The following is a 25,217-nucleotide window of genomic DNA, read 5'->3' as shown; positions in this document are numbered from 1 at the left end:
ATTATGTTAACACATAGAAACTGCTATAAAGAAACTGACAAAAGCCCATTTGTAGAGAGAGACTAAAGGACCATTATTATCAGTCTGTGACAGCTCAAGTACAGAATCTGGACATAGAGAATATGAATAATATTACTATAGTGGCTGAGTTAATAAACATATCTGCACTTGTTACCTGTAGAAAGCATGCTCCTTTCAATCCTCAGGACACAGAAATCCCTAATAGACAATAAGTAAAAATTGTACAAACCTCACTTAATTACCATGATAAATAAAACCAATAATTTATGCAAAAATTTATATGTAAACAATAAAGCAATATTCAGCCAATTGATACTGAGCCGCTAGACGCATTCCCAATAAAGTCAGGTATTAACAAAAATGTTTACTTTCCCTGTACTGTTTTAAATTTTTAGTGATTATATTAGCACAAAACATAGAAATTAAGCTATCTTCATCTTTTTAACTGCCACCTTCAGACTTTTATATGAAAATTCCTCCTCCCTCAATAATGACTGACTCAAAATTTAAAATAAAATACTGCTCATTATTTCAAAATCATTGAATATGAAGTCATGTACATCAAAGATGACAACAAAGCTGATCAATGTCTACTCTTTCATTGAAAACAAATGACGTAATATCAACTCAAGACGTGAGAACCAGAGTTTTGTCTATTCTCTTGATTTTTTTCCCCATCAAATCAGCCCATCTTTTTCTTTAATCAATGTCTCCCTCCTCTTCTATTCTCATCTCCCAGTTTCACTAACCTATTTGAAGCCTCCACATAAATGCCACTTTCTCAGAGAAGCTTTCCTCACCCTCGCAGACAATGTCAATCCCCATGCGACACTTCCAGGAGACCCTGCTTTCCTCCCTAATTCCAATTACACTTGGAGTTACTTGTTCAGAGGCTGTCTCCTTCACTAGATTGTAAATCTCATGCACTCAAGACTGTGTCTTATTTACTATAACATGTGGAGATGGTAAATATATTGAGTCTTTTATTCAAAAAATTTCGGTTCAAACAAATTTTTAATTCAAAATATTTGAGTTCTACGTGCAAGGTATTACCCTAAGGGTATTACACTGGGAAAACAGCAGTAAATAAAAGAGGAATTTTTTTTAAAATTAATACTTTCCCTCATCAAAAAAGTAAAAACAATATAAATGCAATGGAGAAGAAAATATCAGGCAAGCTCGGTAAATGGGAAGGGTTATACAATGTTAAATGTAGTGATAATTAGAGAAGGCCACACTAAGAAGGTGACATTTGAGTTAAGACGTGAAAATGATGACAAAGCAACCATATGGATACCTGGAAACAGAGCATTCCAGCAAGAGGGTACAGTTGATGGCAAAGGGCTAGAAACCACAGTCTACTCTGTAAGGTAAGTCCATACATGGTTCTTGTTTAAAGTAAGGACAGAACTCTGGGAACATGAGTACCTAAAGATGGGCAGAGAAGCAAAAACTCTTAAAAGAATAAAGAAGCAAACAGAGATAGGAAATGATTAAATATGAAACATATTAAATATTGTGACTGTCATGTGGTCAATGGAAAATTAACGTAGAAGATTTTAATGGCATGTGTACTTATGATATAAAGCAAAATGCTATAAATATTCAGTAAGATCAAATATTTTAAAAACTGCAAGAGTTATCCCAAAATGGAATAAGGAAGTTACCCCTGAACAGTGGAACTATGGATGAGTCTCCTGGACTTTCCAAATTCCAAAATGAGCATGTACTGTTTTTACAACTTTCAAATGGAAATGAGTATAATTTTAAAGAATCATAATGGCTTAGAGAGAAAAAGGCTGAGAACAGATTATCTTTGCTCTATCTCACTGCAAGAAGGCATGCCAATATAATTCCCTGAAATGAAAATACATTTTTAATTGGAAAAGATCTTTCTTTTTTTAACCAGGTAAAGACCAAATCTGTATGTTATTTTTAACCTTCATCAAGCAATTAAAGTTTGAATTTACTTGACCAGAGTTTATAAACCCCCATGGCAAACTTGCTGGGGTTTCTCAAAGTCTGGGCTTTAGGCTGAGAAGTTTTTCAGCTTGTCTTTTATTACGGTGATGACAGTAATATGATACTCAATGCTGTTAGTACAGCAGTAAACTAAAACTATATTTGCAACTCCACTCAGGCCCCAAATCACCAAGAATCTTCCGATTCTTTTCAGGACTTTTTTTTTCCTTTGCCTGAATGGATTGTTTCGGAAGCTTTTATTCATCTCAAAGGAACATCAAACTGAAACTCCATCTCCTTTGTATCATACCAGGACCACCTCATCAGAGAAGCCATAGCAGATGTTCACTGAATGTTTGACAACCTACAAAACTATTTTAAGCACCTGCTGGATAGAAAAAGTACCTGAAGAATCAAAATATGACTTACTGTCCTGTTAAGACACCTAGTACTTATATCAGTGGGAGATGATCCTTTCACAATGTGTTCGGATATCAAGTCATTACATTGTTCGCTTTAAATATCTTAGTTTTGTCAATTACACTTCAATAAAGCTGGGAGGAAATTTTTTTAAATAATTTTTAAAAACCCACTGAGTATATATCACTTTTCTCACTCTAAAACTTCTCTCCAGCTTATCACATAAATTTCACTGGTATTTACTGTGACATATAACAAGTACTCCTGAATACTGCCACGCTTTAGCTTCTCAGCTAAGTTGCAAGCTCAAATTTCCAGCTACCAGCTGAAAATCTCTGCCTCCTTAGTTTTAGACATGTCTAAAACCAGCATGCCTCATAGTCTCACGCCCCTGCTCTCTGCTAATGGCATCGATGTGCCCTTTTTTGTCCCCAGAAGCTCCCTGCACCCTTCTGTTGGCCTTTCAAGACTGACCCAAAGGGCTTCCCTGGTGGCGTGGTGGTTAAGAATCCGCCTGCCGATGCAGGGGACACGGGTAGGAGCCCTGGTTCGGGAAGATCCCACATGCCGCGGAGCAACTAATTCCGTGCGCCACAACAACCGAGCCTGCACTCTAGAGCCCGCGAGCCACAACTACTGAGCCCGCGTGCCACAACTACTGAAGCCCACGTGCCTAGAGCCCAGGCTCCACTACAAGAGAAGCCACCGCGATGAGAAGCCCGCGCACTGCAACGAAGAGTAGCCCCTCCTCGCCACTACTAGAGAAAGCCCGCGCACAGCAACAAAGACCCAACGCAGCCAAAAGTAAATTAATTAATATTAAAAACAAAAACACTGACCCAAAGCAGACCACCACTTGGCCACAAATTGTAACCCATCACTCACATGCAGCTCCCGGGCCTTCGTTATGACTCCTCTGCACAGAATGAGCTTCTCAGCCCACTTGCCCACTGAGGCCAGAAACCTCCTACAAATCTTTCCTCTACTCCAAGGTAGAGTTACTCTCTCAATCCTCAGATATTCAGATGGCACTTTGTTTAAACCTCAGTTTACAGTATTTATCACTGTCTGCGTGATCTCAGACATTTGTTTCCATGACTCTCCATGTTTAGAAGCTGGTTGAGAGCAGGGAACTATACTTTCTTGGTGGTTGTTTTTCCTTTTTTAATTTTTTTACTGTAGTGTCCTCAGCCAAGCACAGGGACTGAATCTCATAAGCGTGCAGAGAGTTTAGCTACATGAAACTGAACTGACAGGGTCTCAGATAAAGGAAGGAGAGCACAGATTCTACTGAATTTGGAAAAGCCAAGTAATCCTGCCCTAGCCTTTGAACCTTTGGGTCTCTGTGTCTACTCAGAAAGTAAAGCAAGCAGTTCTCTGTGGAATTATAATAAATACCGGGTACAGAATGAATTCCTCCTTTTCTCGACATGACAATAATCCCTCTCCCAACAAATCATAGTCCAAGATGGCAAAGCAGCCCCTTAACAAAAGGCAATTCTGTTTCAGCTGTGCTGCTCCCTGGGTAAGAACTCTCCATCCTTATCATCTGCTGATTGCCGACTGCTAGGGGGGCCTTGTTTAATGCTCCCATAATGAAACCTGCCTATAATGAGTAACTCCCCCTATCTGCTCTGCTCTAGAAGCAGTTGATAGGCCTTCCCCAGCTGCCTTGCTTTGCACCTAACAAAAGGTTCTCAGATACCCACCACATGTCTAAATGCCCGCCCCTCCCTCCCTCCCTCCCTCGCCAGAGACCCGGATGAAGCAGAGTCCTGGTGGAAATAACATTCTGGGGCAATGATATTTGTTGTCTTGGTTGTCACACAGCTGGAAATAGTTTTCTTGTTTCCCATTCATAATAGCCCAACCTTCCCATCTCTGGGACAAGAACCCTTTTTTTTGTTTGTTTGGTTTTGGTTTTTCTTTTTTGGCTGGGCCACACGGCTTGTGGGATCTTAGTTCTCCGACCAGGGATGGAACCCGTGCCCCCTGAAATGAAAGCGTGGAGTCCTAAACACTGGACCACCAGGGAATTCCTCACAGCATGCTGCACCGATTCAGGAAGAGCCATGCAGGCTCCTGGGACCTCAAACGTCTGGCCCATGGTGGCCTCTCTAAAATGAAAAGAGGCAAGAGAGAGCACATGCACACACAGACACATACCCCACATGCATCAATATATATAAGCACAAACATTAGGTCTGGATAAGCAAAAGTACAAGTATGGACGGCTACGTAACAAATTCATGGCAGAGGGGTCGGTTACATCAGATGGGTAAGCTAGAAAGGACAGAGGGATATTACATTTACTTTAGACACATCTGTATCATTTGAATCATTACAAAACCCCCATCTTTCTATAAATGAATGCAACTAACTTCTTCTGGTGAGAACACTTTCTACTGTGTTCATAGCCAAGTGGCTTAAACAGGATAAGGAAAATGCATTAACGAAGCAGAGTTCACTGTGGCGTGACCTCAAAATAGGTCTGACTTCCCACCAAGGCTAGGTTTGGATTATTCTAGGAAGCAAGTCATCAACTGAATATAGAACCTCAAACACAAATTGGGTCAAAAGAAAGAATATCTGAAATGAGAAGGAAGCAAGCCAGGGCTACAGATAAGACACAGTTATGTCTATCTCTAGACTTGACAACTAAGAGGTAAACCTGGGCAAAAAAGTTTCAAGTTTATAAAACGAAAATGAGACTACCAGGATCCATCTCTTCTCATCTTGTTCAGAAAAGCTAACTGACCTGAAAACACTGGGCCTAGTTTGAAGAAAACATTCCTAACGTTGAAACTCAACAAACATGCTCCATACCTGAAGATGTTTCAAAAGAACTTCAGGGGCTTCGGCTTCCCTGGTGGCGCAGTGTTTGGGAGCCTGCCTGCCAGTGCAGGGGGCGTGGGTTCGCGCCCTGGTCTGGGAGGATCCCACGTGCGGCGGAGCCCTCGGCCCGTGAGCCACAACTACTGAGCCTGGACGTCTGGAGCCTGTGCTCCGCAACGAGAGGGGCCTGGGTAGTGAGAGGCCCGCGCACAGCGAAGAAGAGTGGCCCCTGCTTGCAAGCGGCTGGGGAGGGCCCTCGCACAGAGGCGAGGACCCAACACAGCCATAAATAAATAAATAAATTTTTTTGAAAAAAGAACTTCAGTCACGAACATAATATAATAGAATGCAAGCTCCTCGAGAGAGGGGACCTTCTGTGTCTTGTTTCCTACTGTTCCCCAGTACCTAGTAGGTGTGCAACAGATATCTACTGCATCTGGAATACGTGAACAAATTAAAGATTAAAGAACAAGTAAACAAAAACTAGAATTAGCAACCAGATAATATCAGTGCCTATTCTTATTTTACAGATATAAAAAGAATAGAACTTCAACTCATTCAGCAACAACAACACTGGAAATTAAAAGCCCCTTGATTCCCTCTATCTTGATCACCTTTTTCTCTTCTGTGTTTCTTGGTTTATCTCCTAGGTTCCTCCCAGATCCTAATCTCCCAGGAGCCTTCCGTCACCCTCACCCTCACCCTCACCCCCACCCCGTGCCCCTGAGGGTCAGGTGCCCCTGCTTGGTACTCCCACAGTGCCCTGAGCTTATCTCCCTCCTCACACCTGTTACACTGAATTGCAATCATCATCTGTTAATATGTCTGTAAGCTCAGCTCCTGCTGGAGGGTAGGAATCCTGCCTTATTCATCCCCTCTCTCTGCCTCCATCTAGCACCTAGCACAATGCTCGGGTTATAGCAGGTGGTCAGTTCAGTGCTGCTAGGGGTGGAACAGAGCTTGTTTCCTCTTCCACCAAATCATTTCTCCTTCCAAAGAGCCAGGAGTATCCTTCTGTTAGGGCCAAGTTTCAGAAAGAAGGCAGCTTGGGGATTGGTCAAGAAGAACCGCTTAAATATAGAGGAAGAAAGTTGAGTATAGCAGACTTACCTGAAATCGAATCCAGTCTATTGTTCTGAGATTTAAGAAAATGGGAAAAAAAGGAAACTTGCTAAAAAGGAATGGTTCACAGTAGCCCTCTCTGTACAGTGAATTCTAAACCTTAAGAAGCCAAGGCACACATGATGGCCATAATGAACAAGAGTTCCTTTAACAACAGTTTCAACCTTGGAAATCCCACCCCAAAGAGATCCATAACTCGGTTTTGTAAGTCCAACTTTCTCTCTTTCAGAGAAAGAGGCTGGTTTTGAAATCCCTTTCCTTTATCTCCATACTAAATAAAACAAACACAACCTGATCTACCTCATTCAGGCTTACATGTATTTGTTTTAGCACTGGACTAAAGTTAAGAGTCTGCCCTGTCCTTATATCACTTTTTTTTAAAAAACAGTACCACAAAAATCAAATAAATTATAGCCTAAATCCACGCATGAGGTAAAACAGTCCTCTCATTTCTGAAAGAAATTTGAATGTTACATGAACTTCAAAGTTGAAGTTTCTACAGTACTGACCAGATGACAGGAGCCAACATCCAAGGATTGAGACAATTTTCTTTGCCCCACACCCCCAGGTCAATAATAGTAACAACAACATTACTTTGAAATCATACCAACCTGCTGGGAAAAAAAAAAAAAAAAAAAAAGCCAGGGAATTTAAATAAAATCACCAAAACCACCACTCTCCCTCCCCCTCCTAAAAAAAACAAAAAACTCTGAGTTACTTCAACCTAACTAATTTAATTAATTGATTAAACGTGCCAAACCCAAGTTCCATTGCAGAAGATAAAACAAACTGCTGGATCATTCATTCAAATTGTATTCAGAAGACAGTAAAAGGCAGCTGACCTAATCTCCTTTCATCATCTGTCTCCTTATTAGCCCAGCACCTTCAGATTGGAAGGCAATTAGAAGACTTACTCAAATCAGCTCCACCTTTGACATGCAGCTGAAAGGCCACCCACTCCCACCTCTGACACAGGTATTGCGTGTGAGAGGAAACCTCCAGAGTTGCTGGAAGTCTCTCCCAAATGGAGTCCACAGAGATTCTTCCTGTCTGAGAGATAATGAGCTATACACCTTCGCTCTGGAGAGTTAGGGGAAAGAACAACAACAACAAAAGAGGCAGATGACCAGAAAGGAGGTTCTCAGAGAAGTATTCATCTACAGCATCGGGCAAGCTACTTCAATTGGAGGTGAAACTTAATAAAGGATCTTCGTGGTTGTGTCAGCCCTCACTGCAACACCAAGGGTGCTTCTCCCCTCTCCCCAACATCACCCCTTTACCTTTTACAAGGGCGTTAACCCCATTTCTAAACTAATAAATAATTCTCTTCTGTGCTGCAAATATTCAACCCCTGTGAAATACTATGTATAACATAAACACAGCCAAGAATGTCGGTTGCCATTAGATTCACGTTTCAATTAGCATTAACTAGCAGGCCCTTCCCTAAACAAAAACAAAACAAAATGCTTTCCTGGTCAGCTCTGAGCCTGGAGAGCAATTTTAACCCACATGCTTCAAGGGCCTCGGCAAGGTCCAGAGGTAACACAATAACATCATTAATTTTCACTAAATTAAATTTCTCAAAAGGTCACTATCAATTTGGGGGCAATATGGGAGAAGAAACTGCATATTCTTTATTCTGTAACCTTTCTATAATCTGGATAAGCTGGCAGCAATGCCCTGAAACTCACTCAGCATGAGCTACGAGGGTATGTAATGGAATCAGGGCCCAGGCACCTCTCAATCATTTCAGCCCTCTCTATGCCCAGTATTTGTGACTCAGTGTCTTCTGCGTTGTGGGGTTAAACCGTACTTCCCCCTCCCTGTCCCTAGGTAGTACAATTCCTTAAAATAACAGCCAAGGTCCCCACAATTTATCGCCTTGTATCTTTCCAGCCTTCATTACCCCAGACTCCAACTACATAGTTCACTCCCCACCATTCATCTTTTAAGAGACACATCATTTCCATCCTTCAAGTCCCTTTTTTGAAGTCTTCCCCAGAGACAGAATTTAATTTTCCATTCCCTGGCATGCCAAGTTTCTTGGATTCTACAGCTGCCACCTAGTTATGCAACCCAGCTGCTATATATTGAAGTTAGCTGCATCTTTTCCCTCTGTACTGCAGCTCTTTCTAGAGCCTCCTTTTTTTCATCGTTGTATCTGCCACTGTCGAAGGAATTCAGTAACTGCTTAACCAATTAAAATTTCCTCCTTTTCTCCCAACTTTCTAAGGCATCCATAATAGCTCTCCATGAGACAGCTAAATAACACTACAGGGATTTGGAACACAGCATGGTATGTAAACATTAGACACCAAATAAGATGCTGAGTTAGCAAGGCCAGAGCAAGCTTTCAGACTTTAAACCAAGTTTTATTACATCACACTTCACTTTTAAAATACATCATGTTCCTCAAGTGTGTATGCATATAGGTACCCCAAAAAAAAAAAAATTAAAGAAAAGGGAGACAGGCCACACATCAAGCACAAATATTAAAATCATGACCTCAACCTAAATTTCAGGTCTTGTTATTTGGACACTTAGAGCTTCCCAGTGAAAATGATACAGTATATTCCATGCAGGTTGCAACTTTCCTTACTAAGCATTTGAAATAAGATTCTCCTGCCTAAAAATCATGAACTTCAGACTGACTGTCATTACGTATCAAAAAGACTTAGCAAGTGAGAGTTTTACTTGCTTTGAATTTTCCAGTAGGTCTAACAGTCAGAACAGATTCAGTAAAACCTTGAGAAGTCTGTGGTAGAATCTTCTTTTAAATCAAACTACTTTTCAGAAAAGATTAGCTTCAAATAAAAACAGACGTTTCAGACTCAGGTGTTGAAAAGGCTGCCACTTACATTCCCATCTCTGGTAACTTTTCCCGTCACTCGCCCGCAGAGATTTCTGAGATCCACTGAGTGCCCTCAGCACTGAACAGCAGCTCATCTCTTGAGAGACAACGATGCAAATGGGAAGTTGTCCAGGGCAGACTACAGACTCCAGCTCAATTTTAAGGTTACGTGGCTCACCCACTTTAAATAATATGGGTAATGGAAGACTGACCGGGGTGGGGGCAGGGTGGTATTATTGACGTCCTTGTGCAGGAGGAAAGAAAGAAACAGGGGAGAACCGACTCCCAGCTCCAGGTTCTTCCCCCTCCAGGCATCTCCCACTGATGCTTTTCCTCAACCCTCTTGGCCTTCCGGCCCTTCCCCTTCCCTCCCAGACTAACAGTTGACATTTCCCTTTACTCTCTTCCTACTGTTCTAACATGGGATAACCACCCTCCAGTTTGTAGTTATTGGAGGGGGGGGGAGCTGGAAGGAACAGCAGAGATGATCAAACCCCTCCATTTTCCAGATGAGGACACCAAGGAGGAGGACGCGCTGACCTAACCGGCTAAAGTCGCACCGCTAGGGGACGTGATGTGTCTGTGGGATCAGATTATGATAACCCAGTCCGCCTGCCTGGCCCCTCAGCCCGGCCTTCCCGCCACACACTACCTCTTTCTCTGGCTACTTGGCTTCTTTATCCTCAAATTAAATGGTATCAAGAAAAACGCAGCCTTAATAATACTGATCGTTATTCACAATTTTGCTTTTGGGGAAAATATGCTCCGGCCTCCCCAGAACTGGAGAATCAAGGGCAGAAACAAATGGATGACATTATGCATGTGTGTGTTAATGCAATTTAATTCGGTCCAAATAGCCATAACTTCAGTACACACCCTTTTTCCTTGGGGCTTTACTACTCTTATTTGACAAGGGAATAGTTTCTTAGGAAAATGAACTTAGCAGTCTTAAACCAGCACGGTCTCCCTCTAACCCGAATTGCAAGCTTTGAATAACAGACCTGCTTCACAGTTATGTTTAGGCTGGGCAAACGACACTTATGCAAATAGGTGAAAAACACGGACTGTTAAAGCCTGAAGGAATAGAGGATTTTGCTCTCATACCTGCAGTCACCTGTTTTCAAGATTCATGTTTGTAAATATGTATCTATTCCAATGGCAAACAACTCACTCATAGTGAAATTTTAACAAGCCAGCGCTCACTGGAAACCCACATTTACGAAACCTCCATAGATTTCAACAACAAAACCGAGAAGTAGCAGCAGAAAGCAGCAACCTCAGGCCCCAGACTGAAGGCAGCGACAAGGCCTGGATACCGTCATTCTTACACATCAAAGTCCAAATGGCAGCAAAGAAAAACAAGACTAAATGGTAAATCCATTCACAACAAACTAGTCCTGCGCGCGCGCGCTCGCGCGCGCACACACACACACACACACACACGCACACACAACGAGCCCGTCTATTTCAAAACCACCAACTCAAAGCCAGGTCCCTCCCTTGCCTTAGATTCCCCAGTTACTTGATAAACGTGTTTGTTAGGCGTCCGGACAGAAACTTAAGTTTAAAGTCCTCAGGCTGGGAGAGACCGCTGCGTGGCCGGTGAGAAGCAAGTGGTGGGGAAGCTCGGCGCTGCGGGGCGCGGGGACCCCCGGCGGTCCACGTCCACCGGGCGCGGCTTGGGGGTAATGTCGAGCGCCTCCCGCCTGCCAGCTCGGTCCCCCACCCAGACCCAGGTAACCGGAGACCACCTACGTGTCACTTGGGCGGGTCTCGGCCGCTGGCACGGGGCACAGCGTGGGCCCCGGGGAGCGCTGACCCGGTTGGGAGACAGGAGGGCCGGCGGCCCGGGCGGCTGCGGCCACTTCCCTCCCGGGGCTCGATCAGCTGGTTGGCTGGGGAGGCTAGCAGCGCCTCGCCTCCTGCAGGTCGGCCCGCGAGCATGCACACCCACCCACACCCGGCACAGGCGCGCGCGTGTACACACACACACACACACACACACACACACACTCACACAGCCACAAAGCCCGTCTGCCGCAGGACAGCGCGATCTCAGCGCGCCGTTTGGCGGCGGAAGGGACCCGGAGAAAGCTGACTCCGCGCTCAGAGGGCACCGTCCCCTCGCGCCACCCCGCTCCGCGCCCGCCCCTTTACCTGCGCCCACCGCCGCCGCGCGTCCGGCTCCCGCCGCCCCCGGGCTGGCTTCAGGCTGCGCGGTCAATCCCCGCAGCCCCCGCCCCGCGGCCCGCCGAGCCCGGCCCTCCGCCCGCCCCTCGGCCGTCGCCCGGAGCGGGGCCGCCCCCTGCGCCCACCCCGCCGGGGTCCCACGCGCGCGGCCGGGAGGCCGGGGAGGGCTCGGCGGCGCCGGGGCCCAGGCCGCCCGAGATCCCGGCAGGCTCCGCCGGGGGACAGGGGCGTCGCGGCTCCAGGAGCGTCAGCCGCCGCTCGGCCCCGACTGCTCCGGCTTTGGCGCGCTGGCAGGGCGGCGGGGGAGGGGGCGCCGAGGGAGGGCCGCGGGAGCAGGGCGGACGCCAGCCCCCTTCTTCCTCCGCCTTCTTTCTTTTCTGCAGGCTCCACGTAGCACAAGTCAGCAACTCCCACACCCCCCGACTCCCTCCCCCTGGCTCATTCCCTTACCTGGCGCGACGCCCCCAGAGCCCCTACCCTCTGTGCTCCTCCTCCCCAATCCAGTTGCCGGACTCCCCGCCCCGCCTGAAGGGGCGGGGGCGGAGGGTAGCCCAAGCCTCCCATTCATCATCTTCTCACCGCTCCCCACCCGGATCGGACCCACCCGCGTCTGGAGACCCTCCAGCTCCGGATCCGCATCCCCACCCGCTCCCGCGCTCACCTCTGCGACCGACAACTTGCGAGACTCGGGCGGCCTCCTCTACACGTTGCATTTTCATTTTGTCGCTCTTCTCTCCCCACTTGAAAAGCTCTGGAAGACATCGCAGGGCCCGCAAAATCCCCGATGTCTGGCCTCTCTCGTAGCTCCGTTTCTAAACTTTCCCGGAGGCACAGACTTTCTCCCAGCGCAGCCTTCAAGTCGAGGCTGCAAAGAACGCAGAGTCAATTTTGCTGCCGGAAAGGTGCACACGTTTCCATTTCTGAGTTTTCGATTGCCTGGGTCTGCAGACCAAAGCAAGTGTGACTGTGCTCCCCTAGTTCTCCATATCCATGATTATAAATTTCCCTTCCGCTTTCCCAGTGTAACTTTGCAAGTGCAAACTATCAATTTTAGAAGAGTAATTAAGGGCGGGGAATACACACCTGGAGGTGTGGGCGGGAGCGGCGCAGGACTAAGGCCTGGGGATGGTTCTCGGGAAAGTGGCGGCCACAGAGATTCGCCCAGGTTCTGGAACAACACCCGGTCCACCGGGGGCTCTCCAGCCGCGCCACCCCCTACCCACCTCCCACCCTTGGCTTCCTGGAGTGTTGGCAATTCTCTGCCTCTAGCTCCACTGCTGAAGCCGCGACACAACAAAAGTAGCAGCTTACAAGAAAAATTGGGCAAACTCTAGCCTGAAACGGCACGTGGGGTCTACGACAGCAGTATGTCAGGGAACTTGGCAGGACTGATACAAGTACATATAAGAAAGAAACGCAGAACCAGGAGGGAGGGCTGCGTTGGTGGCGGTCACTCGGTAACCTTGGGCTTCGCAGAAATGATAAGTCACCGGAAACCGCACAGGGCGGGGAGGGGAAGATTTCTTGGTGGGGATGGAAACGTCTCAAGCTTCCAGGGAGGTCTACTTCGAAGAGAACGTGACCGTCGCCCGCAAGTGACTGCTTCGAACCTTGATTGAGTTCGTCTTGCGGTTTTCACAGGATGCTCAAAGCTAAACGCTGACTGCTCATCCATTACTATCTGAAGCTGTTTCCATTTTCAAACAATGTATCAAATCCCCTTTGTTAAAAAATCAGCCTTAAAGAACTCTGCTTCCTTTCCTTTCCTACCAATTTATCATTTAATTTATAATAATCCATTAAAATGTGAAAAAATAGAAATTTTAATACATGCATGGTGCTAATATGTTCATTTACAGCATACAGAAATGCATATAAAAACTCTCTTGTCGCAAAAATAATGAGAGCTGATCTTAAACTCTAAAAAAAAGATACCAGGACAAATAGGAAAATGTCCACTATATAATCTAAATATAATAAAAAGCATATATTGGTAAGAAAAGAAAGACTATACTGAAAGGGACTTGTTTTCCACCATAGCTCTACCCACCTCAGAAAAATCACTTAGCTCATTTTCCTGTCTTCTTTGTATTTACTGTTGGGTTTCTCAATACCAAAACTTCTATATCTACTAAAAAGAATATCTTAAAATTTTATTTAAAATAATTAAATTATTATATTAACTGTAGCAATAAATGGTATCAAATAACTAATTAATTTACAAATTAATTATTTCGATCTTTCACCCTTCCTCATAAATCAAAGTGCAAATGAGTTTCTTGCCTACCACTCAGCTTATATGTTTTCCCAGGATATTGATTTTACCTCTTACCATCTTAAGGAATATGGTTGCTTCTGCTTTGACTATATATTAACTGCCTTAACTACTCTGTGGTCCTTTCTAACATCAAATGAGGAGTTCTGTCCACACAAGACGTGTATTCAAGAGTTCCAAGTTATTTGCTTTAAAAAACTTTCTGTCCTCTTTATTTGGCCTACCATGGCCTAGAATGAATTGGAGAGCAAAGTACAAGGTCAGCCTGGACAGACTTGTCTCCCTGACACATGTGGACCTGTCTGAATGAGACTGCTCTTCACCCAGTTTTAGTTTAATAACTTTAAAATCAACTGTGGGTTGTATGCCCAGTGTAAAGGGAGAGGGAAAATGAAATCCAATACAGAATCCAGTTCAGCACAGAGATTAATCCATCAAAACTAGTATTGTGTTCCAAACAAGCCAGTTTTCGCATCTGTAAAATGGGATAATAATAATAAATAAAGTCTATTTTATCAGGTTCCAGGTTGCCTTTAACAAAGTAAGATAATATATTTGAGCAGGCTTCTTCAGACCCAACAGTAGGTGATGTTATTTCAATAGAGATGCAGAAGGATACCTTGATATACTTTCTTTAATGTTTTTATCTGTCTGTGGCCCTCTTGCCATTCAAACTGATTCCCTTTCTTGGATAGTCATCTTAATGCTTTCCGTCCTAACCTTTCTCTCTTATCCTCTGCCAAGCAATGTTTCTCTAGATCTGTTTCTTCAAATGACTTCACCAGGGCCAGAGGCCCAAAGATAGCTGGTGCTGCCAAACATGAGAAAAAATATTTTCAGCAAAATGAAGAGAATTTGAATGAGGAGTATTTCAAGTACAGTTTACATGAATATCTTGATAAACTGTAGACTTTGTCAGATTATGGCTGTTATCAAGTGGTTCAAGGGCTATAATTTGCAAAGCATTTAGGATTGAAACGTTGGCTGTCACTACTTTTGGCTCTGTTATTTGTTCACAAGGGTTTGCTGGTCATGCCACATTCCCTTCCGTCTGGCAAAAAGCCTTTGAAATTTTCTATTAGAGAGTAATCAAAACTATCAGCAAAAAGATCTGTTGGAAACTTTCCCTCCAGTCTGTTAATGTAGAGACTGATGCAGAGAATGTATTCCGGTGAAACAATACCCAGAGAGAATTCAGCCTGCTTGGGAAAATTTTTCAGGTGCCTCTCAGGCAGAGGTTTCTTCCTTTTTAAAATGGGGTATTTATGCCTCTCTGCTGTTTTTCCCCTTGACTAGAAAGAAATCATTCCCCGTTAGGAAACCTTTCTATTTTAAAAGGCCAGTGGCAGAGGTGGGTGAGGTCAGCCCAATGTAGTAAAACTAAAATAGCATAAAATAAAATAACACTCTTCAGGGCAGAAGTGACATAGAGAGACTCTAGGAACAGAGAGTAGAAGATGGAATTGTGTGTGCAGCAGCCCTGCCTGTATGAGGACCAGACTACAATGAAATGAAAGCCCTAAACAGAGTGACTATTTGCTCACCTTTTTCTTATCACCTATTTCCGCATGAATAATCTGGGTAGTGTCTGAAGTAGATCAAGGGTGAGCAAATCCTTTTCCAGTAGTTTCCCTCACCCAAATAAAAAGCCTTTGATCTAAAACAGAAGGGGAGGGGGGAAGAAAATGAAGAAAAAAAACCATATATGTGCGTTATATGTATAATTTTAGAGCTAAAAATAGACCTAAATATCCAAAAAATCATAGAAAGGGTCACAAAACAAAAAGTTCTATAAAACAATAATAAAACTGGTAAATTTCTAGTAAGACTGATAGTGAGGAAAGAGAAAAGAAACAAGACTGTGAATGAAATTATAATTATAGTTTCGAGACTTTTTTTCTAATACTAACAGAATGTTGTGAACATTTTTAAAACTTAGCTGAAATAGATTCTTTTTAATAAGATGCAAATTACAAAACTTTATTGAGTCAAACAAATTAAAAACATGAATATATTTGTAACCATTGAATAAATTGAATTCATATTTCTAAATCTACCTACAAAAAGGGTCAAAAATTTGGTGGCAAGGATTTACCAAATCTTCATAGGTAATCTCTATTCAAATGATTTCAGAGAAAAAGAAGGAAAGCACCCCAATTATTTTATGAGCTAATAAAATCTTGATGCCAAGATCAGACAAAAAAATAGAAAAGAAAATTATAGACCAATCTCAAAAGGAATAAAAAATTTTATTATTACATATAATCAAACCAAGTTCAGCAATGTGTTTTTAAAAAATACATCACAAGCACATCAGGCTGATACCATAATGTAAGAATGGCTTCATACTAGAAAATGTAAAGAAATTTGCCACTCATTTTTCTTAATATCAGCAAACTAGAAAAGGGAGGAATTTCCTGAACATGATAGAGTTGCTACCAACAACCTAATTCTAGAAGCATTATTCTTAATGTTAATTCATTAAACATTTTCCTTTTAAAGTAAGAAAGAAAACGAGGATCACTTTACCATTTCTATTCCACATTGTACTAAAGCACCTTGCCAAGATAATAACACACACACACACACACACACACACACACACACACACACACACACATTGGAAGATATAAGGGTTGGAAAACAAGAAAAGGATGATTTGTAGATGATATAACTGTCTTCTGAGAAAATTCAGACAAATCTAATAAAATATTAGAACAAAGAAGAGAGTTTAGTAACATTGTTGAATAAAAGATCAATATACAATGAAGCCACAGCCCATTAGAAATAATAAATGTTTGAAGGTCTCACTCATATAGCAACAAATTTTTATTATAACTTGAATAAAAATTAAAAGAAAGGTATAGTATCTGTATTTACTATATGTAGAAAATTATAAAAATTTATTGAAATACATGAAGAGGCCTCAATAAATGGATAGATCATATCATGTTCATGGATGAGAAGACTCCATAAACAGAGCGCAATCTACTCCAAATTGTAATAGGGTTTTTCATAGACCTTAACGAAGTGATTCTACAATTCATGTGGGAGTAGAAGAGGCCAAGAATAACTAAGACAATTCTGAAGAAGCATAAGGAGGGAAAATTGTCGCTCCTGGTATCAAAATATTCTAAAGTTCACCAACTGAAATAATGTAGGATTGGTGCCGAGACTGGTAAATAACCTCATGAAAGAGAATGGCAGGTTCAGAAACAGAACCACGCATAAATGAGATAAGCCCATGTAAAATACTACATCAGAGATGTTCTCTGTAATTCTCTTTAGCACTCTCTAAATATGTTTTCAAAACAACGTGGGATACCTACCTCACGCTGTGAACAAACATAAGTTCCTAATGATGTGAAGACCTAAAGTAAAACTTGCAGATTTTTAGAGTATCTTCATCTTTTCAGGGTAGAGAAGAATTTCTTACAAATGGTACAAAAAGTACAAACCATAAAAGAGTCTGCTCTTTTCTTTCAAATAAAATATGGCCGATTCTAATATGCTGGATTCTTATGAGTTCTAGTAGTGGATGTGATGTCTGCCTCAAGACCTGCAATGAGTGTTCCAAGGAATATGAGCAGTATTGTGCCACTCTGGGCAAACGTGGGACAGGGAGTTTTCCCAAGTCATGTGTATCTTATGTCATTTCTGTTGTTTTGACTTGATCGCCTATTATACCTCCTAGAGCAAGGTGGGAGAAGCAGTGGGGTAGTGGTCCCTTAACAGAAGGCTCTGAAACATTTTTGGATGTGGACCCCTTTCAGAACTGAATCAAAGCTATGAAACTGCTTTACAGGTAAACGTAGGATACACGTATTGCAGCAGAAGCAACTGCAATATCCATTCTCTCCTTTTGGGGCACCAGCTAGATTAGATTTCCCAGCCTCTCTTGCAATTAATCGAGGCCACATAACTGAGTTCTCTCCAGTATAACTTGAGCGTAAGTGACTTCTGCTGATTCTAGGACTACCAAAAACTACTCACAGGTGTGCTCCCTCGGGTTCTTTGTCCCTTCTGTTGATGGAATACCCACACCAACCTTGGAAGCCACGGATGGAAGAGGACAGGTAGCCATGACTCCTGACGCTTGAAGAACGCTCCCGTCCCCATGAAGGAGAGCCTCTCTACCGACGTGAGCATCTCTCTGGACTTTTATGTGAAAAAGAAATTTTTTGTTCTTTGAGCCACTAAATTTGGGGAATCTCTCAGTTACCTTGGCTTAACCTATTTTATATATATATATATATATATATATATATATATATATTCATACACGTTTTGACTGTAATCTCAGGGGTTCAATGACACCCTATAGCCTAGATTGTGGACTGATCTGAGAAAAGTAGAGATTCTGATGACCTGCCCTCTAGAGTGGGCATCCGCCAGAAGTGGGCGTGTTACACCTTTGCACAAACTCTACTGGTTACATTTAACTGAATGCCTCTGCCAATGCCCCTCATTTCTCCGACAACATTTACTCTACCAGAAGCAGAGTAAATTCCACAGGTTAAAAAACAATAATGGACAAGAATGGAAGACTGGTCAGCAATATCAGGAACAGACTCCTGATATACACAGCAGAGTATGGATGAATCCCAACAATATGCTGAACAGAATTAGATCCAAAACAGTGCATACTATATGATTTCATTTCTGTGACGTTCCAGAACAGGCAACACTTATCTATGATGTTCGAACAATGATTGCATAGGGAATGGGGAGTGAGGGGAAAGGCACACAAGGCAACTTCCTGGGGTAAGGGAACTATCCTATATCTTGCTTTGTGTTGTGGTAACATGGGTGTATATATGTGTCCAAACTCAGTGAACTGAACATTTAAGATTGGTGTAACTTATTATTTGTAAATTACACCTGAATATTCTATTTTAAAACACAAGTGTAATTATCTGGGTCTATCCATACAATGATATTTTCTAAGACAAACTATTATGGGATAATATTCAGCCGTCACAGCCTCTGAGGGCTGCTGTTGTGATTGAACATATTAAACACTACAACACTTAAGAGCAGAGAATGATTGTACTCCTATATAAAACCAAGATACACTCTACACATGTCCTAAGAAAAATTAACTATAATAAGCGAGTCAGGATAAACAACAAGTTCCTATTGCATAGCACAGGGAACTATATTCAATATCTTATAATAACCTATAATGAAAAAGAATATATATACATGTATGACTGGATCACTTTGCTATACACCAGAATCTAACACAACATTGTAAATCAACTATACTTCAATAAAAACTTTTTTTTAAATAATAAGCAAGTCAGTAGATTATTCCTATGTAAAAAGCCTGTGATTTTCCATGGCTAGGATTCTAATTCTATATAACCATAAAATATATTTATGTAATCAATCGTATGTGTCTTCTGGCTTTAGCGGGATATAATAATTACATGACCGAACTATATTTTGAGATATTTTTCCATGTTTTCTTCTCCCTGTATTTCTACTTTCCTTCTCTCATTGTTGAATAGCCGTATGTTCTGTGCTCATTGCTCTGGAAAGTATATGACAAAACAGAAAACAGAAGAGCCAAAAATCTTTACAGAAAACCTAAGCTCTTAGGAGAAGGGGATTTACAGGCATAAACAGTATGCATAGACCTGAAGGAAAAACAGTATACTTGGAATGTGAGAGCAACAGAGAGAAGACTGTATCCGAAGAACAGAGGGCACCTCTGTCCTGCTTCCCAGCAATTCTGTTGGAGAGAAAGCAAACCGCCTTAGAAGAAAAGACTGCAAGATGTGTTTAGGTAGATGGAACATGGCATAGCTTAGTCACAGATGGTCATGTCTCACAGGTAACATATCAGCAGTGGACTTGGACAAAGGAAGTCTCAGAGGCAACCTCTGCAGACCAATGGTAGAGAAGCCCCTCCAACACATGGCCATTATCTAAAACTCGGGAAGGGTAACTGATCTAGATAGGGGTGTGTAACTATAATTCCCTAAGAAAAGAAGAAAGCTGCAAAAGAACTGAGCTCATGTTTTCCCACCAACCATGAGGAATGGGAGATCCAGAATAAGAATTTAATCTGAAATATAGAAAAATCCTTCCTGAATATCTAAGTTTATTGGCTGAGATTGATACCCACTGTATTAGTTTGGCAGGGCTGCCATAACAAAGTACTACAGACTGGGTGGTTTAAAAAACAGAAATTCATTTTGCCACTGATTAGAGGCTAGAAGTCCAAGATCAAGGGTTCTTTCTTCTGAGGCTTCTGTCCTAGTCCTGCAGATGGTGGTTTTCTCCAGATGTCTTTACTTGGCCTCCCCTCAGTCTGTGTGCATCTGTGCCCTAATCTGTTCTTATAAGGATAGTCCTGTTGGACTAGGGTCCACCCCTATGACCTCATTTTACCTTAATCACCTCTTTAAAGGCCATGACTCCAAATACAGTCACATTCTGAGGTGCTGAGGTTTAAGTCCTTCAAAAAGAGTTTGGGGGAGACACAATTCAGCCTGTAACACCCACTAAATACGGAGTTCTTATCCATGATTGCTAAGAACCCCTGGCCACCTTGTATCTGTGCCATGGAAAGATCACAAACCCTAGAACAGGAGCTAATTTGATATAAAATATGGCCACAACCTTGGGAGGACTGCTCTGCAGACAAGAGGTGACCTCACAGAAGTCACTGCTAATTTGCAGAGTACAGAGGGACTATAGAGGGTTTGAGACAGTAACACGGGATACTCTAAAACCCCTGGGAAGATGCAGAGTGATCAGAAGGAAGGAAGTATAGCAATTGAGCCTTGACAGAATTTGCTGATGACGTTAATTAATCTCCAACTACTGAGAAAATATCTAGAAAAGAATATCTCTGAAAAGCTATCTAAAAGCCATTTCTAGGACCTTAAGTTGCTAAAAGATAAACAGCAATAACAATAACTGGACTTTTTCCCAGAGAGAGATCTGAACTGACTTGTAGAAATTTAGACTAACAGGTCATGGATCTGACCCATTAGGGATAGGTTTTGGCAAGTATAAATTACACTGAGTATCGTAATATATTCCAAGATGAACTTGAATGAACATGATCCTCCCCCTTCCGTAGTTCTTCCAACTGGTAAAGGAGAGGGAAGAGGTGGAATTCCTGATCATCCCCACAAGCAGGAATGCTGAGCCTGCTCAGCAGACATGGATATGTGCCATTCAAATCCATTCCAAGAAAGAACTCACAAACCTGCTGCAAAGAGTGTGGTTAGCAGATGGTCCATGGCTGTCGGCAATTTAAGGTGAGGCCACATTCTTCTTAGGGCATCCCTTGAGCCAATGAATGAGCAAAGCGACAGCCAAGATTACACTCTTCTCACGGTCAACCATGGCCAATGGCTGAGTGAGGGGGTGGTACAAGGACCCAGCCATTTCTGTCTAATGAGGGACTTCTCTAATGAACCATCTTAGCTCCCAAGGTCGGTATTGGGCTAGTGAAGACTTTATTGGGTCTGTATCATGGTCTGGTAGCTCCCCCTGTCCTATCCTTCTTCTCCACCTTTTCTTTTCATAGGTGTTACTCCCCGATAAACCCTTTCTTTGTTCTACCTCAGCCTCAGCATCTACGTAGAACCCAACCTGCACAAGTATCTTCCACAGTTTCTATCCTATTTATCTTTCTATTTATGTTTCAGTGATCGTCATATAATAGTCTTTTTGTTGAGATTTTCAAATTGCTTGAACTGGAATTGTTATGGTCTTCACCCCTTTGTTTAACCTAGTACTGTAGGTTACGTGTTTTTTGTTTTGTTTTGCTTTGTTTTAATGATTTGCTTTGCTAAGGATTTTTTTTGACTCTTTATGAAAAAAAGAAACAGATCTAGGATGGATTTATCAACACTATTCATTTTCTGCTGTGTATCTCATTAGTTGTTTTGTTCATAGTTCAATCCTTCCTACTGACTTCCTTGGGTTTATTTTGTAAATCTCCTTAGTTTCTGGTGCTGAATGCTTAATGAATTTATTTTATTCTTTCTTTTTAATAAAAAATTTTAATAATAATTTTTAAATGTTCTCAACTTGGTATACACCTCAGGCACTTGGACTAATGTTTACATTTCTCAACAGGCTTTATGGGTAGTATATATTTAATTTTTGTGTATCTTTGAATGTTTTCTATTCTCTTCAAAAAAATAAAAAGTAAATTATGTTGTAACCTAGAAACTACAAATCTACAGAAATAGGTCTTTATATAATAAGTTTATAATTCATTTTATAAATTTATACAATAAGCTCAGGAAAGTTTTCTTCTACTATATATGTAATTGTGGCTTTGCTTCATTTGTTCTGTCTCCTTCAGGATGAGCCTCATCAATATACTGGCTCTTTGTTCTCTGTTCTCCATTCAGTTCCTCTCTTGTCATTTTTATCTCTTTGCCTTTTTTTAAATCTTTTGCCCTGGGGCTTCCCTGGTGGCGTAGTGGTTGAAGAGTCCGCCTGCCGATGCAGGGGACGCGGGTTCGTGCCCCGGTCCAGGAGGATCCCACATGCCGCAGAGCGGCTGGGCCCATGAGCCATGGCCGCTGAGCCTGCGTGCGCGTCCGGAGCCTGTGCTCCGCAACGGGAGAGGCCACATACCGCAAAAAAAAAAAAAAAAAAAAAAACAAATCTTTTGCCCTGCATCCTAGGAGACTTTATAAAGTGTGAAACACACATGATTGATTCTATTCTCCATAGCATATTTTTCTTTCTAATCACTCCTGTGTGGATTTTATTTACATTGAATTTTAAATTGTTTTCCAGTTCTTCCTTTCATCTTTTTAAAAATCTCTCATGCTGTTAACATTTTATATCAAACTGCCCTTTTCATAACACACCTGTTTTCATTTCTTAAAAACTCATCTGTTTACACTATTAAATAGGTATGCCTCATGCAGTACCTAGCACTTAGTAGAGGCTTAGTAAATACTTGTTGGATTATTAATCTTAAGTGAATGAATGAACCTTCAACAGTAGGTCAAGTTCCATAGTAGAGAGAAAAGATAATATGCTAACAAAATTGGCAGTTCATTCAAAGAAAAATGAAATGTCATTATTTTCTGTGTTCCAAGTTTCATTCAAAATCGGTTGTTAAAGTAAGATGAGAAGATTATCTAACATTTAATTTAAATCTGTTTAGAAGAGATAATAGATTATCATCAAGACTGAATCCAACCTATGCAACAGGGCACCTCTTTTAAAAAATTGCCTTCAATAAAAAGCTTATTTCTGAGATGCTGAAATCTCCCACCCACTCTTTTACACTCTACAAATATATTTGAAGTTCCTTCTTTCTGTGCTCTCTTGAAAACAAAGTTCGAATTTGAAACATTAACAGTGGAACACTTAAACAAAAAAACAAACAAACAAAAAAACCCATAAAACCTCTTCTGGTAATATTAACCAGCCACAAATGGCCAGGGTAAACTTCCTTCATGAAAGCTTCTTGCCTAGAGGTGGGATTGGGTCATTATGTCTGCACAATAACCTCCCTGCAAACATATGAATGCCAGATGGTTGGAAGTGTTCCATTAAGAAACTAATGTTTTCATTGTTTGGAATTTGATTTTGTAGCTTTCTCCATATAGTGATTTGATTGCAGCATTTAGAAGCCTTGAGAGCCTTCCCATAAATTATTCCACCTCTCAAATGTGAACCTAGGTTAGCCTGTTTTTCCATTAGTATGTCATTCCCACTTTCTTACTCAGATGTGGATAATTTAAGTGGGATTCATAAAAAGAAAATGTGGGTTTTGTGCTTCAGTTGTTTCTTCAAGGAACTTGCTACTGAATACTTCCCTCACTTTGTTTATTTAAATATTTATATATGAATATTCATGAAAAATCAAATAATAAGAGCTAACAAAGTTCTTACTATGCATTTATATGGCTCTTATTTTATTTTCATAGGCCTCACACTATTCTAAGCATTTTATACATATTAACTCATAGAAGCATCACATAAACTCTGTGAGGTCAATACTATTATTATTTCTATTTTGCAGTTGAAGAAACTAAGGAATAGTGAAGTCAAGTAACTTACTTAAGGTCAAACAGGCAGTGAGTAGTGGATGTAGAATTTCAGTCCTGGGGAAAAAGTCTCAGAGTCTATGGTCTTAACTACCTCACCCTACACTACATTGTTTAAGTCCCAACGAATCTAGCTTGTTCCAAGAGAACAATGGTAAAACTGGACTCCCTGCTCCCTGCTTAGTCCTCATTAATATGAACAAGATCTGGCAAACGTCTTATCTATTCCAAGCCTTAGAGACTATGGCAGGATATATAACCAACTATCAATAGGACCAGTCTCCATTGTATCTTGGAGACAACTATTATTCTGTTTAAGAAATAAAGGAGGTTTTCTTTCCTGAAATCCTTTACAAATTACTCTTGCTATGGCTGCTTTAGTTTTGGTGTCCCTCATTATATTAAATGGGACATGAAGTTTTTTTAAGTAATAAATTTCATTAGAAATAAAGTACAGGGGCTTCCCTGGTGGCACAGTGGTTAAGAATCCACCTGTCAGTTCAGGGTACACGGGTTCGAGCCCTGGTCCGGGAAGATCCCACATACCGCGAAGCAACTAAGCCCGTGCGCCACAACTACTGAGCCTGTGCTCTAGAGCCTGTGAGCCACAACTACTGAGCTGTGTGCCACAACTACTGGCGCCCACACACCTAGGGCCCATGCTCCGCAACAAAGAGAAGCCACCGCAATGAGAAGCCCGCACACCGCAACGAAGAGTAGCCCCCGCTCGCCGCAACTAGAGAAAGCCTGCACGCAGCAACGAAGACCCAACACAGCCAAAAATAAATAAGAAAGAATTTTTTTAAAAAAGAAATAAAGTACAGCATGAAGTTACAGAAAATGGAAGTGGGCTTCAAAATGAAAACCTTAAGAAATTATAATTGCAAAATGGCAATTACTGTGATGTAACTCATGATCAGTAGGTCCTTGTAGGAAGGCATATGCCTGCCCTCAGGGTTAAAGGACATGAGGACAAGATAATGACAAACACTTGGAATATGACTGCAAGAAGAAGACTCAGGGAAACTAAGTAGTTTAAAGGGCTTTAGAGTATCTCTATTCAAAGGCAAGTATTTAAGAGTCATCCTAAGACCAGTTTGGATTTGTCAACTTCATAGGCAAATGAAAGGGAAGTGGATATCTGTTGTTGTTTTGTTGCCCAGGATCCATGCTCCCTTCTGCTAACAGCACTCTGATATTCCTTTTTACTGATTTGTGTTGACTTAACCTTCTCCTATGATGTGGTGCTGACCATTCAAAGCATTCAATTCCACAGTCACATTGATTAATTCAAACATGAGCCAGTGATCCTATCAGAGCCACTGATGTATAATCTCGGGTACTTTTGCTTCAGCGGAGGAGAAAGGAGTATATTCTCTTTTCCTGCTACAATCAGAGCTATGAAACTTAAAGCCTGAAATGTTGGAGGCCAACACAAATGAGAACTTGCCAAAGGAGTAAACCAACACTCAGAAAAGTAGCACTGAGAGACATAGAG

General features: G+C 41.8%; 2 protein-coding genes across 7 annotated transcripts in view; one reads left to right on the top strand and one right to left on the bottom strand.

Moving 5' to 3' along the window:
• The window catches only part of LPAR1 (lysophosphatidic acid receptor 1), a 218,670-nt gene that overhangs the window by 150,659 nt on the left and 42,794 nt on the right, over nucleotides 1-25,217 (bottom strand). Inside the window, exons 1-2 of one of the 6 annotated variants that reach the window (XM_067040961.1) lie at nucleotides 12,485-12,765; nucleotides 12,063-12,266 (exon numbers count right to left, since the gene is read on the bottom strand). The gene's annotated coding sequence lies outside the window, so the exon portion shown is untranslated. Of the gene's footprint in view, nucleotides 1-9,218; nucleotides 9,269-10,966; nucleotides 11,207-11,368; nucleotides 11,462-11,851; nucleotides 11,924-12,062; nucleotides 12,267-12,484; nucleotides 12,766-25,217 lie in introns of those variants that run through there. The other 5 variants (XM_067040962.1, XM_067040963.1, XM_059072259.2 and 2 more) reach the window with 5 other exon arrangements.
• On the top strand, nucleotides 10,736-13,612 carry LOC136794731 (uncharacterized). The gene is made up of 2 exons (XM_067040966.1): nucleotides 10,736-10,947; nucleotides 11,785-13,612. Exons 1-2 carry the CDS (start codon nucleotides 10,900-10,902, stop codon nucleotides 12,733-12,735), a joined length of 999 nt encoding a protein of 332 aa, XP_066897067.1. The 5' UTR covers nucleotides 10,736-10,899; the 3' UTR covers nucleotides 12,736-13,612.

The sequence above is a fragment of the Kogia breviceps genome, chromosome 8 (genome assembly GCF_026419965.1).
Source record: "Kogia breviceps isolate mKogBre1 chromosome 8, mKogBre1 haplotype 1, whole genome shotgun sequence".
In the NCBI taxonomy this organism is placed as follows: domain Eukaryota; kingdom Metazoa; phylum Chordata; class Mammalia; order Artiodactyla; family Physeteridae; genus Kogia; species Kogia breviceps.
Note: the sequence above shows the minus strand (reverse complement) of the source record. Positions and strands in the feature narration are given on the sequence as shown.